We start from the raw sequence: 27,163 nt of genomic DNA, 5'->3' as shown, positions 1-27,163 counted from the left end.
AGGAGTTTTTTTTATAGTCAGGATATTAATCCTTTATCAGATATATTATTCCCAACTGAATGATATATCTTACTTACCAGGTATTGTATTAATTGTAATGAAATCCAGTTTATCTACCTCTGCTTTGTTTCTTATGGTTTTGGTGTTGTATTCAAAAAAATCCCTGCCAAATCTCATGTTATAAACATTTTCTCCAGTGTTTTCATCTAAGAGTTTTATATTTTACTTTAAGGGATTTAATACAAATGGTTCCTAAAGGCTGAGGGCAAACACCATTTCAGACAGAGCTTTAATTGGCAACAGCTTTATTAAAAAAAAAAAAAATTACAAATTTCTTTGGTTCCAGATTCTTCTAATGATTTGTTAAAAATAAAAATGCTCACCAATCAAAACAACTTTGAATTCTTTCATTTAGTGAAGAAATATTTTGTAATACGATTAATTGCATTTTAATTTGTCTGAATCTATTTGATTTGGTTAGTCTAGATTTTGGTATATTATGTTTCTTAAAATAGGTTATTTGTGCATACCAAATATCTGCTGCCTTGTAAATAATTTTGATTGTGTAACTGTGTGTGTGAATGATACAGCTTCACACTGAGCCATGCATTCTTTCTTTTGTGTTGGATTCTGCATATGTGGGTATCAGTTTTACTCAATTGGTACCCAAGAGACATTGTTTGATCTACTTAACGACCTGAGAGTTGAGAGAAAAGTGATTAAAAAAAGAAAATCTGTAAAAATTGCCAATTTGCCATGTATCCCCCTGAAAATAATCTCTCTACATAGAATATAACCATAATTATGAACATGCATTTCCTAAGAATTATAAAACTTTTCTTTCATAACAAACTGATACATTTTGAAACTTGAGAAGGGGGATGTTTAGTTTAACACCTACCGTCTTTGACTGCTAAATCCATTAAGATGATTCTCTCGGAGTTCAGACACTAATGATAAAACCATCTGTAAAACAAAATCAGTTGCAGGTTAACTCACGCTGCAAACAGGATTACATCAGTTCTATTTTTCTTGGTGTGAGTGATATTTCCGTTGAGATTCCCCACTCTCTTCCCCCACCAATCCTCTCCTTGCTTTACTTCTTCAAAATAAAAAGAAAGCAGTGCCAAATCACATTTACTAATAATCTGGATTTTATGTTTAATGTCTGTTACTCTGTACTCCTAAATATTTAAGCAAATTAATACTAGGCAAGTCATTAATTTCCCCCAAATTAAAACCAAACCTATTAAAAATAAAACCATGCTAGAGTTAGTTTACTTTTTTCTTTCTTATTATTTTTTTAAAATGCTGTTCATGTATACAGCTTCCAAAAGACTAGAACAGTATTCAAACATTAAAATCTCAAACATTTTTTAAAAGAGCTGTGCTAAGACCATAAATTGTTCCTTGAATTTGGCTAAAATTTAAGGCAGAAGAAATCACAGCTTTAATTCTAAGATGTAAATATATAGAAGGTTTTTATTTATTGAATATTTTGCCTTAACATAAAATTCCCATCAGGTTATTTTTAAATATGAAATTTGTCCAACAGTAAAAGACTGTGTTTATATTGGTTAAGGAAGTCTCTTCTCCCAGAAATCTTTGAGAGAATAAATGAGATGTGTTAAGGGACAGAGAGGTTGGTTGATTTAGAATAACCTCTCCTGGTTTCCTTCTTCTTCTCTAATCTCTCATCCCACATTTTTTCCTTACATGGCCATGAGTCCACCCAAGGTAAGAAGAGATAAACACAGAAAAGTTAAACATCTCTCCTGGAGGAGTGAAATATTTCCATTTACCATTTTTGCAGATGGTACATTAAGCAATGAAAATTTCAATACTAATAAATTAAAAATACTCACATTTTTAAGTAAACCAGGATAGTAGTCTGTGGGTGCATACCCAAGAACTTGATTAAAAAGACCAACTTCTTTTATATCAAATCTGGATGTGGAAACTATATGAGATAACAACCTCTAAAAAACATAAACAGAAAAAGAAAAAGGTCTCAAAATGAAATAAGTGCCTATTATGTATAAGGCCAAGAAGCTGGGTCATTTGTAAATGGGGTGGTCTCAATGAAATGAATAATCATAATTTTTCCAAATACTCAGTTCACTTTGATTCAGATATAAAGAGGAAATAAGTTAGTGATAAAATTATTACATTAAGTAAATTAAAAAAACATTAATAGTGAAATACGTATAACTAATGAACAAGGCTTTAACTACACTAAAAATGTGATCTTTACTGGTTTTAAACTCAGTGAAACATTCTTATCAGAGTAGAGATGATTACTTAATACCTGACAAGGAACACATCACAAATCACTAGGGAAAGGAAAGATTATGCAATAAATGGTACTAGGAAAAACTACTTGAAAAAAATTATATTCTCATCTTATGATACTTATCAAAATATACTTGAATTTATTATAAATTAAAGAGATCAATGTAAAACTGAAATAAAATAATAAGCAAGAAGAAAACAGAAGTACTTTTCACATGTCTGAATGGGGAAGAACTTTATAAACTCAAACTCAAGGGAGCAAATCAACAATTGTTCTAAATTACAACAAAACAGCTCCCCCTCAAAAAAAAACACACTTTGTGTTTCCCAGAACAAACTAAGAATATTAACAACAAATAATACTGCATATGTAATCAAATTTGGACTTCCCAGGTGGCCCTATTGGTAAAGAACCCACCTGCCAATGCAGGAGATGTGAGAGACATGGGTTCAATCCCTGGGTGAGGAAGATTCCCTGGAGGACAGCATGTCAACCCACTCCAGTATTCTTGCCTGGAGAATCCCATGGACAGAGGAGCCTAGCAGGCTACAGAGTCGGACATGACTGAAGCAACTATACACACTAATACAGAATGAAATGTAGTGTTCAGTTCAGTTCAGTTCAGTCACTCAGTCGTGTCTGACTCTTTGCAACGCCATGAACTACAGCACTCCAGGCCTCCCTGTCCATCACCAACTCGCAGAGTCCACCCAAGCCCATGTCCATTGAGTTGGTGATGCCATCCAACCATCTCATCCTCTGTCGTCCCCTTCTCCTCCTGCCCTCAATCTTTCCCAGCATCAGGATCTTTTCAAATGAGTCAGCTCTTCGCATGAGGTGGCCAAAGTATTGGGAGTTTCAGCTTCAATATCAGTCCTTCCAATGAACACCCAGGACTGATCTCCTTTAGGATGGACTGATTGGAATTCCTTGAAGTCCAAGGGACTCTCAAGAGTCTTCTCCAACACCACGGTTCAAAAGCATCAATTCTTCAGTGCTCAGCTTTCTTTAGAGTCCAACTCTCACATCCATACATGACTACTGGAAAAACCATAGCTTTGGCTAGATGGACCGTACAAAATACCATATGAAAAATATTAAGAGCATTAAAAAGGCATAGGAACAGATAATTCCTAAGACGAAACACTAATGCCCAAGAAACACATAGATAAATGTTTAGCCTCATAATCAAAAAGGGTAAATGAATTAAAGTTTTTACAGACATGAATACCTAAGGCTAATCTGGGTTCTCTGAAACAGGTGTTCTGTGTGAGCTATTGGAAAAATTCAGATGGAATCACACATCAGTGCTACTGTGAATCAGACAAAGGCACCCACAGAGTGTGAGCGAGTATAACACAGCCCATAACCCACCCCTAAGCTTGGACTGACAGGGCTGCAAGGAGATCCAACCAGTCCATTCTGAAGGAGATCAGCCCTGGGAGTTCTTTGGAAGAAATGATGCTAAAGCTGAAACTCCAGTACTTTGGTCACCTCATGAGAAGAGTTGACTCATTGGAAAAGACTCTGATGCTGGGAGGGATTGGGGGCAAGAGGAGAAGAGGATGACAGAGGACGAGATGGCTGGATGGCATCACTGACTCGATGGATGTGAGTCTGAGTGAACTCCGGGAGTTGGTGATGGACAGGGAGGCCTGGAGTGCTGCAATTCATGGGGTTGCAGAGAGTTGGACACGACTGAGCGACTGATCTGATCTGATCTGATGTTTGCCTAGACATTTGTAACATGTAGACATGTTATAAGTGGTAACATTTAGACACCTTATAGGTTGGTTACTTTATAGAAAACAACTTGAGAATGTATATTAAAGGTTTTAAAAGCATTCAGGACTTTTAATGTATCTGGCATACATATAAGGAACTAAATCAAAATATGACAATGTGGATTATGAGCAAAGATGTTCGCCACAGTGTTATTTCTTATAGCGAAAAAATGTCTAACAGGAGGGAATTATTAATCTGTGATACCCTCAATACTGTGGCTCATTGTAAGCCATTAAATGCTTATAAAGAACTTATGACATCATTTTAAATGGTTATAATATTAAATGAAGAAAGGAAGATGCAAAATTGTATATACAGAAATGAGCTCATCAATATAAAAATAATCCAGACATAGGAACAAAAAAATAATGAAAAAAAATATCACCAAACATTAAGTCTCTAGGATGGCGCTATTACGGGTTTATATATTTTTCTTCTTTCTGCTTTGCCAGATAACACAAAGGGCACATATTACTAACTCATCATGTCAATTCTATTACAAACTATTTTACATATTCAAAAAGATACAAAATAATACAACAATTCCTCCACCATGGAACTTAATAAAGCATTAGAAACATCAAGGAAGACCTCTGTGCCATCTCTCTTTTCCCCATTACAATTCGTCCCCGGGGAAAACTCAACCCTAGTCCGGTGGGCACCCTTTTAGGTAGATTATGATACTTTCCCCCTGTGAGCTCTGACTTGCCTCAGTTTCCTCAAAACAGAACTCCAGGTAGTAAGTTCATTTGTATCATTTCTTTTCAGATTACATATAAGGGATGTCAAACAATACTTCTCCTTCTCTGACTTACTTCACTCAGTATGATACTCTCTAGGTTCATCCATGTTGCTGCAAATGAACTTACTTACAAAACAGAAACAGACGCACAGACTTAAGAGAGTGAATTTATAGCTGTCGGGGGAAGGGATAGTTTGGGAGTCTGGGATGAACATGTACATCTACTATGTATGGATAAAATGGATAACCAGCAAGGGCCTACTGTACAGCACAGGGAACTCTGCTCAATGTTACGTGGCAGCCTGGATGGGAGGGGAGTTTGGGGGAGAATGGATACCTGAATATGTATGGCTGAGTCCCTTTGCTGTTTACCTGAAACTATTACAACATTGTTAATTGGCTATACCCCAATACAAAATAAAAAGTTCAGAAGAAGGAAAAAAGAACTCCAGACAACACTACTAAGTATATTTAGGTTGAAATCTGCTGAAAGAGCTCAGCTGGTAAAGAACCTGACTGTAATGTGGGAGACCTGGGTTCGATCCCTGGGTTAGGAAGATCCCCTGGAGAAGGGAAAGGCTACCCACTCCAGTATTCTGGCCTGGAGAATTCCATGGACTTGTATAGGTTATGGGTGGCAAAGAGTCGGACGTGACTGAACAACTGTCTCTCTCTGCTGTTCCTACCTGAAAGCCAACCTACTGTTTTCAAATTAGAAGATTTCATAGCAAGCTAACAAAGTAACTTTGAAATACTACTACTTAGTAGAAGATATTAATAATTAAAAAAAAAAGACTCAGCCACATGCATAATATGACGCACAAAAAATGAAACCACCGGGGAGGGAGAAAAACAGGAAACTTACAGAGTTAAAGTGAGCTTTTTAATAAGACATAAGACAATGAAAAGGTTCCTTCTAGAGTGAAGAAAAGTCTGGATGGAAGCTACTTGCCAAGTATTGGCCTTTTTTTCCTTTCAGTTCAAAGCTATCCTTTATAAATATAGCAAGCAAACAGGAGCTGACAACAGCCCCAGGAGAATTCACCTCCCAGTTATTTTCAAACACTAAATGCATTCTGGGTGAGATCAAGCAGTTGTGGTTAGGTTGGCAGAGCCAGGGGAGGTAAATTGCTGTCAGTGTACCATTCTGTGAGGGGAGGTGTTTACTGGTGGACTCTTAGTTAACCACAGCAAGGGGCACACACATGGTGCCTTCAGCAGGTGAGACCTGACTCCCTGTGGGGAGTGCACTGTAGGTGTTCTGGTGAAGGAAAAGTCCAGCCAGGCTTGGCTACCCATATGCTGCACCCATGTGGAGGTGGCCACATCAGACCAGGCAGGGGGAGAGGGAAAGTTTCCTTATTGGGAAAGTAGGCTGCAAAAGGCTCAGAATCAGGAGCAGGCTGGGTTTCCCACAGAGGAGATCAGTTTGATGCTAGATGGAGGGAAAACAGCACTGGAAGTGTTTAACTTTCTGTTACCAGACTGGCATTCTATTTAGCAAACATTTAAAGCATTTATATGCTGTGAGCTGTACTAACAATTTACAGAGAGCAACTCATTTAATCCCCACAGCCTATGGTGTAAGTGCTATTACTGAATGTGTTACTGATGAGGAAACTGAGACACACTGAAAGAAACATGCCCAAGACTGGTTACCTACTTTAAGGTAAAACCTTATAAGGAATGTCCCTGTATGGGTTCTCCTTGAAGCAGCTGGAATAGTTAAACAATGCAAATCTGACTGGATTCCCTGGTGGCTCAGTGGTAAAGAATCCACCTGCCAATGCAGGAGAGATGCAGGAGATGTGGATTCGATCCCTGGGTCTGGAAAATACCCTGGAGAAGGAAATGACAACATACTCCAGTATTCTTGTCTGGAAAATCCCATGAACAGAGGAACCTGGAGGGTTACAGTCCATGGGGTCATAAAAGAGTCAGACATGACTTAGTGAACTGCATGACAACATTCAGCTTGGCGGTAGTTTAGTCCCTTAGTGGGGTCCGACTCTCTGCAACACCATGAACTATAGCCTGCCAGGCTCCTCTGTCCATGCAATTTCCCAGGCAAGAATACTGGAGCGGGTTGCCATTTCCTTTGCAGGGGATCTTCCTTATCCAGGAATCGAACTTGAGTCTCCAGCCTTTCAGGTAGATTCTTTACCGACTGAGTCAACAGGGAAGTCAACATTCAGCTTAAGACTCCCAATAACTCTTAGGGTGAAGCTCAAACCTCTCCCTAAAAGATGGAACCTTGCCCCACTGGTTTTGCAGCCCCTGTCTGGGGCTGATTTCACCCTCTTAGCTTGCTTGGGGACCTGAAGTCTCTTTGGTCCCTTAAGGCTTTGGTATGTTCTAGTCCCTCTGACGGGGTCTGCCCTGGTGGCTCAGAGGTTAAAGTGTCTGCCTGCAATGCGGGAGACCTGGGGGCTCTTATAGCCCAATTACCTGCTTAAGTGTTGCTTCTTGAGGGTTTCTAGAAATGATAACAAAGTTTTTTTGAGTGCTTACCATATATGAAGCACTGGGCTATGTTCTCTAAGTATGGCATCTCACTTAAAATCCAATAAATTCAGTTTTTAATAAAACTCAATTAAGCAAAGTTTCAATTAAGCCTAAGGTCATGGCACCCTGTCCTATCACTTCATGGCAAAGAGACAGGGAAACAATGGAAACAGTGACTGACCTTATTTTCTTTGGCTCCAAAATCACTGCAGACAGTGACTGCAGCCACGAAATTAAAAGACGCTTGCTCCTTGGAAGAAAAGCTGTGACCAACCTAGATAGCATATTAAAAAGCAGAGACATCACTTTGCCAACAAAGGTCCATATAGTCAAAACTATGGTTTTTCCAGTATTCACGTACAGATGTGAAAGTTGGACCATAAAGAAGGCTGGGCACAAAAGAATTGATGCTTTTGAACTGTCGTGTTGGAGAAGACTCTTGAGATTCCCTTGGACTGCAAGGAGATCAAACCAGTCAATCCTAAAGGAAATCAGTCCTAAATATTCATTGGAAGGACTGATGCTGAAGGTCCAATACTTTGACCACCTGATGGGAAGAGCCGACTCATTTGAAAAGACAGTGATGCTGGGAAAGATTGAAGGCAGGAGGAGACGGGAATGACAGAGGATGAGATGGTTGGATAGCATCACCGACTCAATGCACATGAATTTGAGTAAGGTCTGGGAGATGGTGAAGGACAGAGAAGCCTGGTGTACTTCGGGGTCCCTAAGAATTGGACATGACTGAGTGACTGAACAAGAAACTGGTGGCTACTATCATAATTCACATGGTTGACTCTTAGAAATTAAAGCATGAATTACTACAGACCCAGTTGGGATAGAAAATAACAGGGCATATACAATAGAAGAAAAGCAGTTTCAAGGCAGCAACAGTTAAGGGTCAGCTAAGACTGCAGGTCCTAAGGAAAACTATGTAAAGGCTTTCCCCTTTAATCCCAGCTGCCCAGAGGGACTTACATGCTGGGCGTTGGAGTGCATGGAGTACATGGAGGCTAGCTCCCCCAAACTGCATGAGTTTACTCTGGAGACTGAGCCAATGAAAGTTAAAAAAAAAAATATAGGACATTCAATAGATTTAGAGGGTGCAATCAGGTACTGTAAATAATTACCAAGCAGTGTTTAAACCAGCCATAAACAGTTCCCTAGACAGTATTCACAACAACTGCATTATACAAGCTGACTGTAACACGGTCTTGGAAACACAAAAATAACTTAATTGGCAGATCTGTCCTGGCCTAAATTTCCAAAATGATATGGTTAGAAACTGATTTTTTAAAAATCAATTGCTATAAAGATTAGTTTCCCCCACTACCTCCTGCTTTTTTTTTTTTTTTAATAATAAGAAAAACAAGGGAGAGGGTGGGATGATTTGGGAGAATGGCATTTAAACATGTATAATATCATATATGAAACGAGTCACCAGTCCAGGTTCAATGCGCGATACTGGATGCTTGGGGCTGGTGCACTGGGACGACCCAGAGGGATGGTACGGGGAGGGAGGAGGGTTCAGGATGGGGAACACGTGTGTACCTGTGGAGGATTCATGTTGATATATGGCAAAATCAATACAATATTGTAAAGTTAAAAAATAAAATAAATAAATAAATGGAGAAAAAAAAGAAATTAAAAATTAAAAAAAAAAAAGAAAGAAAAACAACTCTATACTTAGTGTTGGCAAGGATATGGTGAGAGGGGCACTCCATTGCTGTTGGGAGCAGAAATTTGTAAAGCTTTTCTGGGAAGTCACTTGATGATATGTAACCAAAGCATTAAAATTCATATCCCTCTACCCAGTACCTTGATTTCCAAGAATATATCCTAAGCAAAAATTCAGGTTCATGGCAGTATTACTTTTTACAGTGAAAAATTAGAAGCAACCAAAGTACCCAACAGCACTATACTGGCTGAAATTCATCATGGTTTATCCAACAGCATGAATCACACTGTAAAAAATATATTTAATGACACAGAAAAGACACCGTGACATTAATCTGTAAAGCAAGGTGTAAAAACTGTATATTCAATGTGGTACTGATTTTATATGCAAAAAATACTAGGAAGAAACATGACAATTATTACCATAACATTATTTCAGGGAGTGATTTAAAATTTCTTCTTTATACTACCTGTATCTCCAAAGTTTCTACACTTACTATATCATACTTTTTATCATTAACTTATGTCTGTTTGTTTTTTTTTTCTCATAATTCCCTAATGCAAATTGCTATGAAGGGACACAGAGATTTATTCCTGGATGAAATAAGCATAAGTCCCAGAAACAACATACTGAGGCCTGATTATGTTTCCATAACTTATAAAAAGACACCTGAAACTTTGGACCTCCAAATTTCTCTTTTAAAGTAAACTTAAAAATTGATAAGCACTTCTCATTGCGAAGAACAATTTTTCTTACTGCCACCTAGTGGTAAGTATTCTAAAGCCAAAACCATATGATTCCGTAGGCACTGGCCCTTGGACAAAAATTAATTCCTATAGTCACACAAGTAACTGACTCATTTTAAAATGCTGAAAAAACTTGGAAATCTTCTACTCCAACCGCTTATTTTACTGATAGGAACTGGGCTTCTAAATACATAAATCACTATCAACAAAAACATGTGCATGTAGATTGAATTTTTTTTTTGGAAAAAAATGCCAATTTGAAAGGCATAAAGAAAAAGTGCAAATACATCATCCTGACTGGTGATCTAAATCCTTCATGGGTGGAAAGTATAGGAACCAACACAACTGTGCATAAAACATTTTAAGTCCAATTTTGATCCATGAAGGAGTTTGGAGGACTCTGCTAAAGTTTGAAAAGCCATTTAAATATACTTATAACCATGAAAGTGAACTTTCAAGGAGAAAAGTAAATAAATCAGAGGGAAAATCCATTTCCCTTGTTTTCAGGTGTTCTTTCTTGTTCTAGCCTCATTGTATCTGCTCCATCTTGTAACAGGCAACACATTCACAAGCGGGTTAGGAAAGTTGGAGCAGTGAGGCTGTGGTTTGGCGTAGGGTACGGGTGTGGAAGAAGGGCTGTGGTTTTTGCTCAGGCAAAGGGTTAGCAGAGCCAAATTGTGGTCAATATTCTTGAACTGAGACAGAGCACATATTTTATACTTCTCCAAACAATTTCTTCATCTGATCATTTAAGTCTTTTAGAATTTCCACCACTTTGGTCTTTATTACACCTATCTCTTTACACATATTAGAGATAAAAACTTTTGTAAACAAGGATGCCTTATTCATTCTTTCATTCTACAAACACATATTCAAGCCACTCTACTGGGTCTATTGTGATAGGAAGCCCACTACAGTCTGATGAAGGGAGACAGAGATGGAAATATCCATAATACAAGACAGAATGCATTAAGTGCTATGATGAGGGGTAAGACAATCACTGTGGGAACAGAGGAAGTGATGATTAGTTCCAACTGTAGGGTTTCAGAGTGTTCCCTGAGATGATGACTTTTGAGCTGATTCTGACAGCTGGGGAAGGAGGTATAGGAAAGAAAGAAAGAGATGGTCTATAATGTTGGCTGGGATAGACAGAGAAAAATGGCTTAGCGGGATTAGAAACGGCAACGGAAAGGGGACCATGGTATGTAGGCAAAGACAGGGGAAATGCTTCTGTCACTTCGACTGTTTTAATACTTCCCTGGACTCCTAAGCATAGCCTCCCCTATGGGGCCTCAGAATATCTGGTCAAACTTGCTTCTCCCAATTTTTCTCTTTGATCCCTGTGATTTGGAAACATCAGACTCTCTGCTGGTCATCAAACTCACCCAGCCTTTTCCCCATATCATTTCTTTCTCCTGAGAAACCCAACAACCCTCACCCATCTCTAGCTGCCCAAATTATACCTATCTTTCAAAATCTATCTTTCCCCAAGATTCTTGTTCCAGTTTGCAATAGTATGAGATAGTATTCCCTGAAATCTCCATGGTATCCTATTTGTATTTTTCTCACAGTGCCTTCCAAGTTCTGCCTTGCACTGTAGTTATATTTCCTCTTTCTACTCATTAGTAAGACAGTGAAAAGGACTCTCTTACCTAGTCTTTATATTCTTTAGAGCAACTGTTAACTTGCCCTTGGCATTTCACATACTAGGTGTGCAATAAACCCAAAGTGAATTAAAACTCAATAGAATGAACTGCTCATTTACATTCACTGAAAAATAAAATTACTATAGGATTCCTTTGTGACCTCATTACACTACAAAATGAGCAATTTTCCTTTTCACGATTTCCCAAGTTTCAGTCCATGAAATACCCACAGATGATTGGAACAAAACATGACATTGCCATGCACTTTTACTTCAAAGAATTTTACTTAATTTGGCAACACTGACTGGAATCTAGCACATTGATGTGGATATAATTTCACTGAATAATGCACTGCTCTGGAACTTCCCTGGTGGTCCAGTGGTTAAGTCTCTGCGCTTCTACTGCAGGGAGAACAGGTTCAGTTTCTGGTCAGGGAACCAGGATCATGCACACTGCATGGCATGGGTCAAAAAAAAAAAAAAAAGACTACTGATTTGGGACCTTAAATGTTTTCATAATATCCAACTGCTGTTAAAAAATACACTGCTTTGTTGCTACTCAGCCTGTGGCAACCTATAAGAATGCCACAGTACTAACAGCACCCAGAAGGAACAGGAGAAGCAGTGAGTAGCAAGGGCCATCTTTTCTGAAAGAAGCACTGGAAAATTAAAAAACAGCCTCAAATATACTTAAATTAAAATTATACATTAAAAAATCTTTTCCCCCTGCAAACTCAAATAAGAAAGCAAAGCTTTTGTTGGTTCGATCCAATTTATTCAATTATTTTTGGCTCCAAAATTTAATCTTCAAGGTAAAAGATAACAAGAAGACTCTTGAAAGTCCCTTGGACTGCAAGAAGATCCAACCAGTTAATCCTAACGGAAATCAGTCCTGAATATTCATTGGAGGGACTGATGCTGAAGCTGAAACTCCAGTACTTTGGCTCCTGATGTGAAGAACTGACTCACTGGAAAAGACCCTGATGGTGGGTAAGATTGAAGGCAGGAGGAGAAGGGGACAACAGAGGATGAGATGGTTGGATGGTATTACCATCTCAAAGAACATGAGTTTGAGCAAGCTCCAAGATTTAGTGATGGACAGGGAAGCCTAGTGTGCTGCAGTCCATGGGGTCACAAAGAGTCAGACGTGACTGAGTGACTGAACTGAACAAGATAACATCCTTAATCTTCTCTTTTCTCAAGTTTTCACAGAAGTATCTGTTGTATTCTGACTTTGGCCAGCAGAAATGGGCCATTTTGATTAGTTGGCAGGTCCTTTCAACATATAAAATACCTGTGTCCAAACACTGAATTAGTCACTTCCTTTTTTATGTTCCCATGACATTTTATGTAAACATCTAATAAAACATTCATATTATTATCCTGAAATTGTTTGTTTACATAAGTGATCTTAAAATTCCCAAAAAATCACTGCTAAGTGATCTATATTTTTCTAAATTAGATAGCATAGTGAAAATCATCTACTTTTCTTAATAATACAATCTTTTACTATCATTTCTCCTTGCCAACAAAGACATTCTAGAAACTAAACCAACATGTAAGCATCAACTAAAGATATTACTTCACTAAAAAGAAAAGTTGCCCTCTATAAAGTACTAAAATGGCAAGAAATGTTCTGTACACAGCACTGCATGACAAAACAACAAAGATAAGTGTTATAAAACTAAACAAAAAACAAAAACCATGTACTAAAGACTGGCACAAATGAAGAGATATTCAGGTTGTAGCAAGAAAAATTCAGTGTCATAAAGATGTCAATTCTCTGTCTTGCAGACTCAATATAGTACCATCAACAATTCTAAATATGATTTTTGTGGCAGAACTTCAGAAACTTTTCTAAAATTTACATAGAAAAGCAAGTAGCCAAGCACAGCACATACTAAGAGAAAGAAGAAAATTACAGAAGTAAACATATAGCTTTATTCTATTTCTATGAAGTTTAAAAACATATACAAGACCATCCCCATGGAAAAGAAATGCAAAAAAGCAAAATGGCTGTCTGAGGAGGTCTTACAAATAGCTGTGAAAAGAAGAGAAGCGAAAAGCAAAGGAGAAAAGGAAAGATATAAACATCTGAATGCAGAGTTCCAAAGAATAGCAAGAAGAGATAAGAAAGCCTTCCTCAGCGATCAATGCAAAGAAATAGAGGAAAACAACAGAATGGGAAAGACTAGGGATCTCTTCAAGAAAATTAGAGATACCAAGGGAACATTTCATGCAAAGATGGGCTCAATAAAAGACAGAAGTGGTATACACCTAACAGAAGCAGAAGATATTAAGAAGAGGTGGCAAGAATACACAGAAGAACTATACAAAAAAGACCTTCACGACCCAGATAATCATGATGGTGTGATCACTCACCTAGAGCCAGACATCCTAGAATGTGAAGTCAAGTGGGCCTTAGAAAGTTCACTACGAACAAAGCTAGTGGAGGTGATGGAATTCCAGTTGAGCTATTTCAAATCCTGAAAGATGATGCTGTGAAAGTGCTGCACTCAATATGCCAACAAATTTGGAAAACTCAGCAGTTGGCCACAGGACTGGAAAAGGTCAGTTTTCATTCCAATCCCAAAGAAAGGCAATGCCAAAGAATGCTCAAACTACCGCACAATTACACTCATCTCACACGCTAGCAAAGTAATGCTCAAAATTCTCCAAGCCAGGCTTTGGCAATATGTGAACTACGAACTTCCAGATGTTCAAGCTGGTTTTAGAAAAGGCAGAGGAACCAGAGATCAAATTGCCAACATCCGCTGATTCATCAAAAAAGCAAGAGAGTTCCAGAAAAACATCCATTTCTGCTTTATTGACTATGCCAAAGCCTTTGACTCTGTGGATCCCAATAAACTGTGGAAAATTCTGAAAGAGATGGGAATACCAGACCACCTGACCTGCCTCTTGAGAAACCTATATGCAGGTCAGGAGGCAACAGTTAGAACTGGACATGGAACAACAGACTGGTTCCAAATAGGAAAAGGAGTACATCAAGGCTGTATATTGTCACCCTGCTTATTTAACTTCTATGCAGAGTACATCATGAGAAACGCTGGGCTGGAAGAAGCACAAGCTGGAATCAAGATTGCTGGGAGAAATACCAATAACCTCAGATATGCAGATGACACCACCCTTATGGCAGAAAGTGAAAAGGAACTCAAAAGCCTCTTGATGAAAGTGAAAGTGGAGAGTGAAAACATTGGCTTAAAACTCAACATTCAGAAAATGAAGATCATGGCATCTGGTCCCATTACTTCATGGGAAATAGATGGGGAAACAGTGTCAGACTTTATTTTTTTGGCTCCAAAATCACTGCAGATGGTGACTGCAGCCATGAAACTAAAAGACGCTTACTCCTTGGAAGAAAATTTATGACCAACCTAGATAGCATATTCAAAAGCAGAGGCATTACTTTGCCAAAAAAGGTCTGTCTAGTCAAGTCTATGGTTTTTCCAGTGGTCATGTATGGATGTGAGAGTTGGACTATGAAGATAGCTGAGCACAGAAGAATTGATGCTTTTGAACTGTGGTGTTGGAGAAGACTCTTGAGAGTCCCTTGGACTGCAAGGAGATCCAACCAGTCCATTCTGAAGGAGATCAGCCCTGGGAGTTCTTTGGAAGGAATGATGCTAAAGCTGAAACTCCAGTACTTTGGCCACCTCATGCGAAGAGTTGACTCATTGGAAAAGACTCTTATGCTGGGAGGGATTGGGGCCGGAGGAGAAGGGGACGACAGAGGATGAGATGGCTGGATGGCATCACTGACTCAATGGACGTGAGTCTGAGTGAGCTCCGGGAGTTGGTGATGGACAGGGAGGTCTGGCGTGCTGCGATTCATGGGGTTGCAAAGAGTCGGACATGACTGAGTGACTGAACTGAACCGAACTGAAGCAAGCTGTTGATCAGGGCTACATAGACAAGTGGCAGAACCACATATTCTTCAAACTACTTCCAGACGCAGGTTCTAAGAGACAAAGTGGAATAAATCAAATGAAATATTTCACCACTATCACAATACTTATTCTGCACCTGTTAGAATGAAGCACCCGTAATTCTGAGACTTCTCAAGAAGGAAATATTATTATGATGTAGTTTGACTTCTAACTCTTCTAAAATCTGAAATCCTTCTTAATATCTGAAATAATAAGGAAGATTGTTTTCATTATATGAGATATAATGCATATCCATTGCTGATGATAAAACTAAAAAAATCACGATGAAAATTGCTTGGAAACTTCTTTAGGATTCTCTTAAACATTTTTAAGCTTCCATGTATTTATTATTTCTATAATATAAATTACAGATTAAAAGACTGTTCAATGTGCAACTGGTACATCTAATAATAGAATTATCTATAATTAAAATGGAGAAGAAATGAGTCCTCAATTAAGGTATAGGTTTATTTCTAATGCATTCTTTCTAAAAATCAGACATGACTAAATTAGTTTAAAATTATTCTGAGGAAAAAGCCCTCATTGTTTTCATTACAAATATTTGTGATAATGTATTCTTCAGCAAAGGCATAATAATGGATGGTTAAACTTTTTATGTAATTAAAATAGGCTAAGCTTAGGACTTAACACATTATTACCTTCAAACACAAGATGGCAGTCCAAATAAATTAAGTTAAAGAATGCCAAGGAAAACAATGTCTAATTTCCAACCTAGAATGTAACAGCTTGTTTCCAACAGGTAACGGTCTTGCTTATTAGTCTTACTAGAGCATCACAGGTTCAAAGTAATAGATCTGCAACTATAAGAGTTACTTTCATTTTAATTAAATGACTGTTAAATGACTTCCAATTTTACAAAGTCTGTATCTCCTTAAGTATAAGTGGACAAAGTTTAATTCAGTGAACAACTTACTACTGAAGAAAAACTAACCATACATGAAGAACTAACTACATGAAGAAAATGTGTTGAGAAACACTTTTCTCTAATACATGGTTGGGAAGCAAAATTCAATAAGTAGTTAGTCATTGATTATTTTGCCTCCTTCATAAACCACACTCTCAGATCTCTAAAAGTTCAAACATGATTTCAAACCAGGGAAGAAGCCAGAGTATAACAGTCATTGACTGTAAATTTCGGAGACTAATCCCTTATTGGTCACAGCATTTGCAAATGTTTTCTCCCATCTGTAGGTTGTATTAGACTATATTAATGAATTTTTGTATGAGTTAAGAAATAGTGAAAAAGAAAAGAAAAAAGATCATGGGGCTTTCAAGTTAAACAGACTTTGATTTGAGTCCTAGGTACATGACCTTGGGGTAATTTGTTTTTTAATTTAACCATGTGTAGGTCTGTTCAGTTCCTTCTTCTATAAAATGCAGATTATAAAATTGACACTATAGGTTTGCTATAAAATTGTTAGGCATACACATGGGAAGTGGCTAGCATAACATGTCAGCTCACAGCATATCCTTCATCATCAATGGCTGCTGTTATATTTTGTCTCATTTGGGTAAAAAAGGAACCTATTCCTGGGTTCTAAGTATATTTAATCTTCTCTCTCTTCACTATTACAGTCAAGGTTGGCCTCCTGCTCTCTGTCTCACCATAAATGCCTGCTTTTGCATACACTTAGATCTAACAGTGAGGGTAGCATCTCGAGGTTTGCCACAATCAAATAAGAAATGTATGAAGAGGTCCAGGAAGACCCATACGTGAAAACTGGTTGCCTCCCTCAATGTTTCTCCTGGTGTGATGTGTAAATACCTTGATCTGAATCATCTTTTTTTCTTACTACCATGCAGACAGTCCACTAAATCAAAACCTCAGGCTGAAGACCCCTAGGATCTGCTTTTCCATCAGGACCACCAGCCATCACACTGCACTGTGACCTGAGCACCTGAACACCGCCCAAACACTGGGTATTTGAACACACTGTATACTTGTCTCCTGTGCACTGCGGAGAAAATCAAGAGAACAGAGAGAAGCCCAGGTCACCCTATCACCTCCCTACCTCTGCTGGAGCCATTCCTTCCTCTTGTCACAAAAATCTACTATAACAGCAGTCCAGACAAGCCTTAGACTACCCTGTGTAGCAAGATCGCTTGAGGAGAATGAACTTGTGGTTACTAGAGTGTAAGAATGGGGGGAGGGATAGAACGGGAGTTTGGGATTGACATGTACACACTGCTGTATTTAAAATACATAACCAAAAAGCATATTGTTAAATAATAATAAATTTTCAGATAAAGAGAAAAAAAAACAATCAAGTATTTTTAATTTCCCCAAATTAGAGACACAAGTTCCTCTTTCTCTCCCAAAGGTCCACTTTTCAGGGATCCCAGGAAGGCAGCTATGTGTCACCGTGGCCATGGCTTCTGAGTGCGTAAAAGGTGGTATTTTTCATGCAGTCCTTCCCATAAAAAACTAACCTTGGCTCTTGCCCCTGCCTCCTACCAAACCCCCCACCCCTCTCATGCTATTTTTGCTTTTGGGCAGAGGACACAGTTAGGAAGAACCATAGGCTTAGAACTCTACTGTTCAGTCCCATGAAGAAGGTCCTGAGTTCCTGGGAAGGCAGAAATTCTTGCCCAGTGAAAGGCAAAAAACATTATTTTTCCCTTGTACTTATTATTTGTGTCCGTACTTTTAAGGCTATACAATCAGTAACACTTATATCCCTAAAACTGTTGTTACCAGTATTACCATGTAGTCTTAAAAAACTGTTTGAGCCTGTTTTCTCTAAAGATTAATTAATTCCTACTAATTTCTACTTCCTGCAGTTTCCGTTCTGTCATTGTATAAAGCGTACCTCACACCTCCCCAAAAACAATCCTTCCCTGCATGATCTGTGGACCCCTGCCTCTTTTCTTAATCTTTTTCTCATTTCACTCTGGACACTCAAAATTATGGTATGATACTCCTCTATAATTTTAAAAATAATATTACAAATACAAAGTTATAATGATATTTAAAATCAAGTTCAAAACTAATTTCTTTTAACTTAAAGCTTGGTATATGTAATATTTTCACAATGGCATACTATGCATTCAGCTATGCTACTATTTGAATCCTTTGAACATCAATTGGAACAAAGTTATTCCCATTCCTGTTGTACTTTTACAACCATAGCCAAAACAAATTACTGCAGACAGATTTCTGCGGCTTTTCCTTCAAAATTCTGTTTTCAACGTTTTTTTTTTTTCATTTTAAAATTTATATGTCCATTGAAACCACTCCAGTATTCTTGCCTGAAAAACCCCACAGACAGAGGAGCCTGGTGAGCTATAGTCTATGGGGTCGCAAAGAGTTGGATATGGCTGAGTGACTAAAGCATACTGCAGCTTAAATGAAGTGATCTACAATAAAAATTTAACTGGCCAGGTGTTTTTAGAGTCTTTTCTTTTTTTGTTTTAACTGTGAAATAAACACTCAGAAATCTGGAGAATCACAGTGGTTAAGTTTGTAAAGCGTGAAGGAAAGCTGCTCATTCAATGAACCTCCCAACACCCACTGTTTACATAGCCTACTCCACGAGCAGGATGCTGACATGACACAATTCACAGAATTTCTAAACATAGCACCAATCATAACAGAGTCTGCACTTTTTACTTTTGCTTACAGAACCTCTTGCATGCTCACTCATTAGTTCCGGGGGGCAGGGGAGAGAGGATAGAGTTGACTTTCCAAAAACCAAAATCAAAAGGCTTCAGAAAATAAGCCTGAACTTTAGTTCATAACAATCTGAATGATTCAAACAATGGCATTAAAACATATCAATAATCATGTAATGTAGAAAGACTCTAAGTAGATAGACCTGGAAGTGTATACTTTACTAAATATACTTACTATAAGCAGGTCACATGTTTGATACTTTGCCAAGCTTAAATAACCACATCCTCAATTCCCTGCACCCCTCCCCCCTTTCTACAGTATTGTGGTACATGCCTTGTAAAACCTTTGTGAATTCAATTCTGTATTTCTCTTCACCAGTTGCCTGCAAAGCTGAACTGCTAACAACATCAGACACCTGAGCCGATGACTCTGATTTCATTACCACATTCCTTGACAGGCTTGGTGCAGCCTTCCAACCCTCCTATGCTTCTCTAGTCAGTCTGCTTGGCAACTTCCTGAGCAATTATTAATATTTCATGTTTTCTCTCTCATCACACCATGCCCCCCTTCCCTGATGAAGACCTTTCCTCATCTACAGTTGAAGAAAAAACCACAATTAGCAAGAATCTCTCATCTCATCACCTAGTGGTGGGCAAACTCATTTACTGAGCACTCATTTTGTACCTTACTTGAAAGACATAGCAGTGAACAAGACTGCTGCATCATGGAGTTTTTACTCTAGTGGGGGAAGGGGAAGAGGAAATGAATAAATAAAGAGATCAACAGTGAAGTGACATGGTGTTATAGAGGAAGCAATCAGGATGCTGTGATTAGAAAAAAAAGTAGGGGAAAGAGGCGGGGGGAGAGTGGATTTACTTCAGATAAGTAAGGAAAGGCAACTCTAAAGACTGACCTTGCAGAAGGAAGAGCATTCCCAGTCAAGCAATCAGCAAATTTACAACAAATGCAAGAAAGTGCTACAGAAAAAAACCCAAGAAGGCCAGTGGACCCGGGCCGTGGTGAGCAGAGGGAAGAATGGTATGAAATGAGAATGGAGATGAAACAGGATTCCAAACACGTAGTGTTTTATAGCTTGTGGTAATAGGGACTATGGATGTTATTTCCGGTCCATCAGAATAACACTAAAGGGTGTTCTGTTGTTACTGTTCAGTTGTTCAGTCATGTCTGACTCTGCAGCTCTATGGACTGCAGCGTGCCAAGGCTTCCTTGTCCTTCACCATCTCCTGGAGTTTGCTCAAAGTCATATCCATTGAATTGGTGATGCCATCCAATCATCTCATCCTCTGCCACCCCCTTCTTCTCCTGCCCCTCAATCTTTCCCAGCATCAGGGATTTTTCCAATGAGTCAGCTCTTCACATTAGGTGGCAAAAGTATTGGAGCTTCAGTTTCAGCATCCCTCCTTCCAATGAATGATTCAAACAATGGCATTAAAATATATCAGTAATCATGTAATGTAGAAAGACTCTAAGTAGATAGACCTGGAAGTGTATACTTTACTGAATATACTTACTATAGCAGGTAATTTCCTTTAGAGTTGATTTCCTTTAGGAATGACTGGTCTGATCTCCTCACTGTCCAAGGGACCCTCCAGAGTCATCTCTAGCACCACAGTTCGAAGGCATCTTGGACGCTTAGCCTTCTTTATGGCTCAACTCTCACATTCATACATCATTACTGGAAAAACCATAGCTTTGACTACATGGACATTTGCCAGCAATGTGATGTGCATGCTTTTCAATACGCTTTCTAGGTTTGTCACAGCTTTCCTTCCAAGGAGCAAGTGTCCTTTAATTTCATGGATGCAGTCACCATTTGCAGTAGTCAATAAAGATGAACAGAATAAGTAGTCAATAAAGCAGAAGTAGATGTTTTTCTGGAACTCTCTTGTTTTTTCAGTGATCCAGAGGATGTTGGCAATTTGATCTCTGGTTCCTCTGCCTTTTCTGAAACCAGCTTGAACATCTGGAAGTTCTTGGTTCGTGAACTGTTGAAGCCTGGCTTGGAGAATTTTGAGCATTACTTTGCTAGTGTGTGAGATGACTGCAATTGTGCTGTAGTTTGAACATTCTTTGGCATTGCCTTTCTTTGGGATTGGAATGAAAACTGATCATTTCCAGTCCTGTGGCCACTGCTGAGTTTTCCAAATTTGCTGGCATATTGAGTGCAGCACTTTCACAGCATCATCTTTTAGGATTTGAAATAGCTCAACTGGAATTCCATCACCTCCACTAGCTTTGATCGTAGTGATGCTTCCTAAGGCCCACTTGACTTCACATTCTAGGATGTCTGGCTCTAGATGAGAGATCACACCATGGTGATTATCTGGGTCATGAAGATCTTTTTTGTATAGTTCTTCTGTGTATTCTTGCCACCTCTTCTTAACATCTTCTGATTCTGTTAGGTCCATACTGTTTCCATGCTTTAGTGTGCCCATCTTTGCATGAAATGTTCCCTCGGTATCTCTAATTTTCTTGAAGAGATATCTAGTCTTTCCCATTCTATTGTTTTCCTGTATTTCTTCACATTGATCACTGAGGAAGGGTTTCTTATCTCTCCTTGCTATTCTTTGGAACTCTGCATTCAGATGGATATATCTTTCCTTTTCTCCTTCGCCTTTAGCTTCTCTTCTTTTCTCAGCTATTTGTAAGGTCTCCTCAGTCAACCATTTTGCCTTTTTGCATTTCTTTCTCATGGTGATGGTTTTAGTCATCACCTCCTGTACAATGTCACGAACCTCCGTCCATATTCTTCAGGCATTCTGTCTATCAGATCTAATCCCTTAAATCTATTTGTCACTTCCACTGTGTAATCGTAAGGAATTTGATTTAGGTCATACCTGAATGGTCTAATGGTTTTCCCTACTTTCTTTAAGTCTGCGTTTTGCAATAAGGAGTTCACGATCTGAGCCACAGTCAGCTCCTGGTCTTGTTTTTGCTGACTGATAGAGCTTCTCCATCTTCGGCTACAAAGAATATAATCAATCTGATTTCAGTACTGACCATTTGGTGATGTCCATGTGTAGAGTCGTCTCTTGTGTTGTTGGAAGAGGGCATTGCTATGACCAGTGCGTTCTCCCAGCAAAAGTCTGTTAGCCTTTGCCCTGCTTTATTTTGTACTCCAAGGCCAAACTTGCCTATTACTCCAGGCACCTTTTGACTTCCTACTTTTGCTTTCCAGTTCCTTATCAAAAGGACAACTGGAACCTACCAAAAAGGATATTCTACATCCAAATACATACAAGGGAAAAAAACTTACAACAAGGTGCTAGGAGGGGCGTACTTGTGATATAATCAAATCCCATACCCCTCAAGTAGGGGACCCAGAAACTGAAGAACAATTATATTGCAGAAGCTCCTCCACAGGAGTGAAAGCTCTGAGTGCCATGTCAGGCTCCCCACCCTAGGGTCCTGGCACTGGACAAGCCCCCACAGCATTTGGCTTTGAAGGCCAGTAGGGTTTGCCTGCAGGAGCTCCACAGGACTGTGGGCAACAGAGACTCCACTCTAGGAGGGCACTTTCAGGTTCCCTAGTATACCAGGATTCAGGGGAAAAGCAGTGACTTTACAGGAATCTGGGGTTGACCAATCTGCTGGTCCTGAAGGGTTTCCTGGGGAGGTGGGGAGAAGGTAGCATTGGCTCATTCTGGGGTTATAAAAGCTGGTGGTAAACATACTGGGGACTATTCATCTCTGGGAACTCTTACTGGAGGTACACATCAAGACCCTTGCTTGGATCATTAGTGCCAAAACCTGGACTCACCCAATAGTCTATAGGCTCCAGTGCTATGATGCCTCAGGCCAAACCACCAATATGGCAGTAACACAGCACCACTCATCAGCAGACAGGCCGCCTAAAGACTTTCTGAGTACATAGCCACCTCTAGACAAGTCCCTTAACACAGCCCTACCCACCAGACACCAGACGGCCAAGGCCCAGCTCCACCCACCAGGGGGCAAGCACTGGCTGTTCCCACCAGGAAGCCTACACAAGCCTCTAGACAAAATTCACTCATCAGGAGGCAGCTACCAGGAGCAAGGAAACTACCATCCCACAGCCTGTAGAATTAAGTCTGCGAACAGAGATCAGAAACTATTCTGGGACCAGCTGATTTCTGGCTCTTGGGTGACAAGAGGAGAGTGTATTGCTGGGACACAGAGAACATCCCCTATAGAGGGCTATCTCCAAGGTCAAGAAATACAACTAACCTAACACATACATAAAAATACAAATAGAAATTTAAACAAAATGAGATCACAAAGGAATATGTTCCAGATGAATGAACCCCAGAACAACAACTCAGTGAAGTGGAAACAGTCTCTCTGAGAAAGAGTTCAGAGTAACAGTTGAAAGATGATATAAGGACTCAAGAAAAGAATGGATGCACAGAGCAACAAGTTTTTAACAAATAAAAAATATAAAGAACAAACAAACAGCTGAAGGATTCAGTGACTAAAATGAAAAATACACTAGAAGGAATCAATAGCAGAATAAATGAGACAGAAGAATGGATCAGTGAGCTGGCAGAGTGGCAGAAATCACTGACACAGAACAGAAGAAAGAATGGAAAGAAATACGGACAGTTTAGGAGACCTTTGGGACAGTGTCAAACACAGGAATATTCACATTATAAGGGTTCCAGAAGGAAAAGAGGGAGAGAGAGGACCTGAGAAAATACTTGGGAGAGGTAATAGCTGAAAACTTTCCTAACATGAGAAAGAAAGTCACCCATGTCCAGGAAGCACAGAGAGCCACATACAGGATAAACCTAAGAAGGATTGAGACACATAATAATCATATTGATTAAAATTTAAAGAGAAAGAGAAAATATTAAAAGCAACATGGGAAAAATCAACAAATAGCATACAAGGAAATCCCCATAAGATTATAGCTGATTTTTTAGCAGAAACTCTGCAAGCCAGAGAAAGTGGCAAGATATATTTGAAGTCTGAAAGGGAAAAACCTATCAGGAATACTCTATGCAGCAAGGCTCTCATTAAGATTTGATGAAAAAAATAAAAAAATTCACAGATAAGCAAAAGCTAAGAGAATTTGGCACCATCAGATAAGCTTTGCAAAAAATGCAAAAGAAGTTTCTCTAAGCAGAAAAGGTCACAATTAGAAACAAGACAACTACAAAATGGGAAAGCTCATCAGTAAAGGCAAACATATAGTAAAGGAAGGAGACCATGTACACACCAATATGATATCAAAACCAGTTAATTTTGAGAGGAGGAGAGTACAAATGCAGAATGTTTAAAATGTATTTGAAAGTAAGATACCAGCAACCTAAAACAATCATGTATATACAGACTGCTATACCAATACCTCATAACTGCAGAAACAAAAATCTATACAGATGCAACACAGAAAAAGGAATACAAACACAACACTAAAGGTAGTCATCAAACTACAAGAGAACAAAAGAGGAAAGGGGAAAGAAAAAGATGTATAAAACAATTAACAAAATGGCAGAAAGAACATATGCATGCCTGCCTGCTCAGTTGTGTCTCTTTACCACCCTATGGACTGCAGCCCACTAGACTCCTCTGACTATGGGATTCTCCAGGCAAGAAATACTGAAGGGGGTTTCCATTTCCTCCTCCAGGGGATCTTCACAATCCAAGGATCAAACCTTCATCTCCTGTGTTGGCAGGCAGATTCCTTACCACAGAGCCACTTAGAAAGCTCAAAGAGAAAATACATATCAATAATTATGTTAAGTGTAAACAGATTAAGTGCCCCAACCAAAAGACACAGAATGGTTAAATGTATACAAAAACAAAACCCACATTTATGCTCTCTACAAGAGATCCATTTCAGATCTACAGACACATACAGAGTGAAAGTGAAGGGATAAAAAAAGATATTCATGGAAATTGAATTCAAAAGAAAGCTGGAGTAGCAATGTTTGTATCAGAGAAAATAGAGAAATATTTCTCTTTAAATATTTATGTTTAAAATAGAGAAAGTATTTATGAATTTCACTTCAGGACAGCCATGGTGGCATTATAAAATACCTTTTCTAAGAAACTAGTATGCAAAAATATCACCCTATTTACCATCTCCTTAAAACAATCTGCACTCAGGTCACACTTTAAAAGTTCCCACACCCCTTAAAATCCCATCCATGCCCTCTTATTGTTGCTCAGATATAAACAAGCCTTCCCAGAGTCGACCCCTGCAGCCCTACCTTGTACCCCGCAGCTTTCACTGCTTCCTTCAGCCCTTTATATTCATCACGGTCCCTCTCATTACATGTTGCCTGTTTCCTGTATCCCCTTCCCTCTGCTCTTAACCTACTAAACTGCTAATCCCTCTTTAGGTGTCAGCTCCAGCCAACAGCACTTCATGTCCGTTTGCCATGATGTTACTGGCCCACCCCTTTTCACAGGCATGGTCCCTTGGTCTAAGTGAGCAATGACTGATGCCAGTCTGCACCCTGGAAACGCGTTCCACAGGGCAGGACCTGGTCAGTTTGAGTACCACTGTACGTTCAGCACAGAATAGGCAGGGCCTGGTACACACAGGCATTCCATCTGGTAAACGACTGAGTGGACGAACAGAGAGAAAAACACCATTAGAGGTCCCTGGTTTCCATTTCAAGAATGAGTGTTTACAGCTATGAATCCTTCCAGGGTTTTGAAAGATGCATATTCACCTTGGAACAATGACTCTCTTGCTTGGAAGAGACTCTTCCATACTTTACTTCCCCCTCAAAGTCTTACATCATTAAGAACCTTCTATATAAGAGAAAGGACACGTATCAGGTAAAATTTTTCACAGCTCACATGAGTCTTCTTTTTCAGCAAACACTGGTCTTGCTCTTATGCTAGTTAGCATATCTACTGAGAGTAATAGATATTTAACATTTACAAATGTTTTCTCTGTCTTTTGGTGTAAATCTAAAGATTAAAACCTCTCATTTCTAAATTTTCATTGTCAAATCTCTAATATTAAAGGCAAATGCAAAAAGATGCTATTAGAACAACTAGTGAATACTTGGAGTTTTAAAACTGGCGCAGATGAACCACTACTGCGAGCTAATGTAGGACAGCACTTAGGAACCCTGAAACTTCTGGGGTTCAAATTGGCGCCCACCACTTAATGGCTTTACAGCCTTAGGAAAGATACTTAATCTCCCTTTACCTTAGTTTTCTCAAATACAAAATAGGGAGGTTGTTGAAGGATTAAATGAGATAAGACATTATTTCCAAGTAGGTGGCATTTTGTATGTGGTCAGGAGGTGTGCGTTATCAACAGTACTGCTACTGCTTTTCATCCACATGTAAAATACAAAGGAGGTCTAACCATAAGCCAGTGTGGCTGTTTCACTTTCACAGAAGATCGCAAAATGTTCCCTGAAGTAGTTGATTTGCCAAATGAGAAGTTTCAGGCAAATGTTTTATGGGTCTCCTCTCATCTATGACACAGAGATAACTGTATCTGCCCTGCGATATCACAAGTTGTTGTGAGAATTAAGTGAGCTACATATGCATTTGGCTTGAAATCTACTAAACAGAATCAAATCCAAAGTATTAATATAGTTTCATTTTCCTTAGAAATTCACTATTCCTCAAATAACTTACATGTATAAAAAGCAGATCACATATAAATGGTAGATCATTTTTTTCTTAAAAACATAAGGAATAAAAAGCACCTATTTTAAGTTCATGATATTTATTTGAACTAAGAATAAGCCTTTCTCAATCATACAGTGGAAGTGAGAAATAGATTTAAGGGCCTAGATCTGATAGACAGAGTGCCTGATGAACTATGGAATGAAGTTCGTGACGTTGTACAGGAGACAGGGATCAAGACCATCCCTATGGAAAAGAAATGCAAAAAAGCAAACTGGCTGTCTGGGGAGGCCTTACAAATAGCTGTAAAAAGAAGAGAAGTGAAAAGCAAAGGAGAAAAGGAAAGATATAAGCATGTGAATGCAGAGTTCCAAAGAATAGCAAGAAGAGATAAGAAAGCCTTCTTCAGCGATCAACGCAAAGAAATAGAGGAAAACAACAGAATGGGAAAGACTAGGGATCTCTTCAAGAAAATCAGAGATACCAAAGGAACATTTCATGCAAAGATGGGCTCGATAAAGGACAGAAATGGTATGGACCTAACAGAAGCAGAAGATATTAAGAAGAGGTGGCAAGAATACACAGAACT

At 38.9% G+C, this 27,163-nt stretch overlaps 1 protein-coding gene across 17 annotated transcripts in view; it reads right to left on the bottom strand.

The window, feature by feature from the left end:
* FANCC (Fanconi anemia, complementation group C) overlaps positions 1 to 27,163 on the bottom strand; it is a 338,161-nt gene that overhangs the window by 93,240 nt on the left and 217,758 nt on the right. For all 17 annotated transcript variants that reach the window (XM_010836026.1, XM_010836023.1, XM_010836040.1 and 14 more), the window contains 2 exons: positions 1,866 to 1,979; positions 902 to 966 (listed from right to left, as the gene is read on the bottom strand). In XM_010836026.1, the coding sequence (XP_010834328.1) occupies positions 902 to 966; positions 1,866 to 1,979 (179 nt within the window). The remainder of the gene's footprint in view (positions 1 to 901; positions 967 to 1,865; positions 1,980 to 27,163) is intronic.

This window comes from Bison bison, unplaced genomic scaffold (genome assembly GCF_000754665.1).
Source record: "Bison bison bison isolate TAMUID 2011002044 unplaced genomic scaffold, Bison_UMD1.0 scf7180017864057, whole genome shotgun sequence".
Lineage (NCBI taxonomy): Eukaryota > Metazoa > Chordata > Mammalia > Artiodactyla > Bovidae > Bison > Bison bison.
This window is presented reverse-complemented; position numbering and strand designations above follow the sequence as displayed.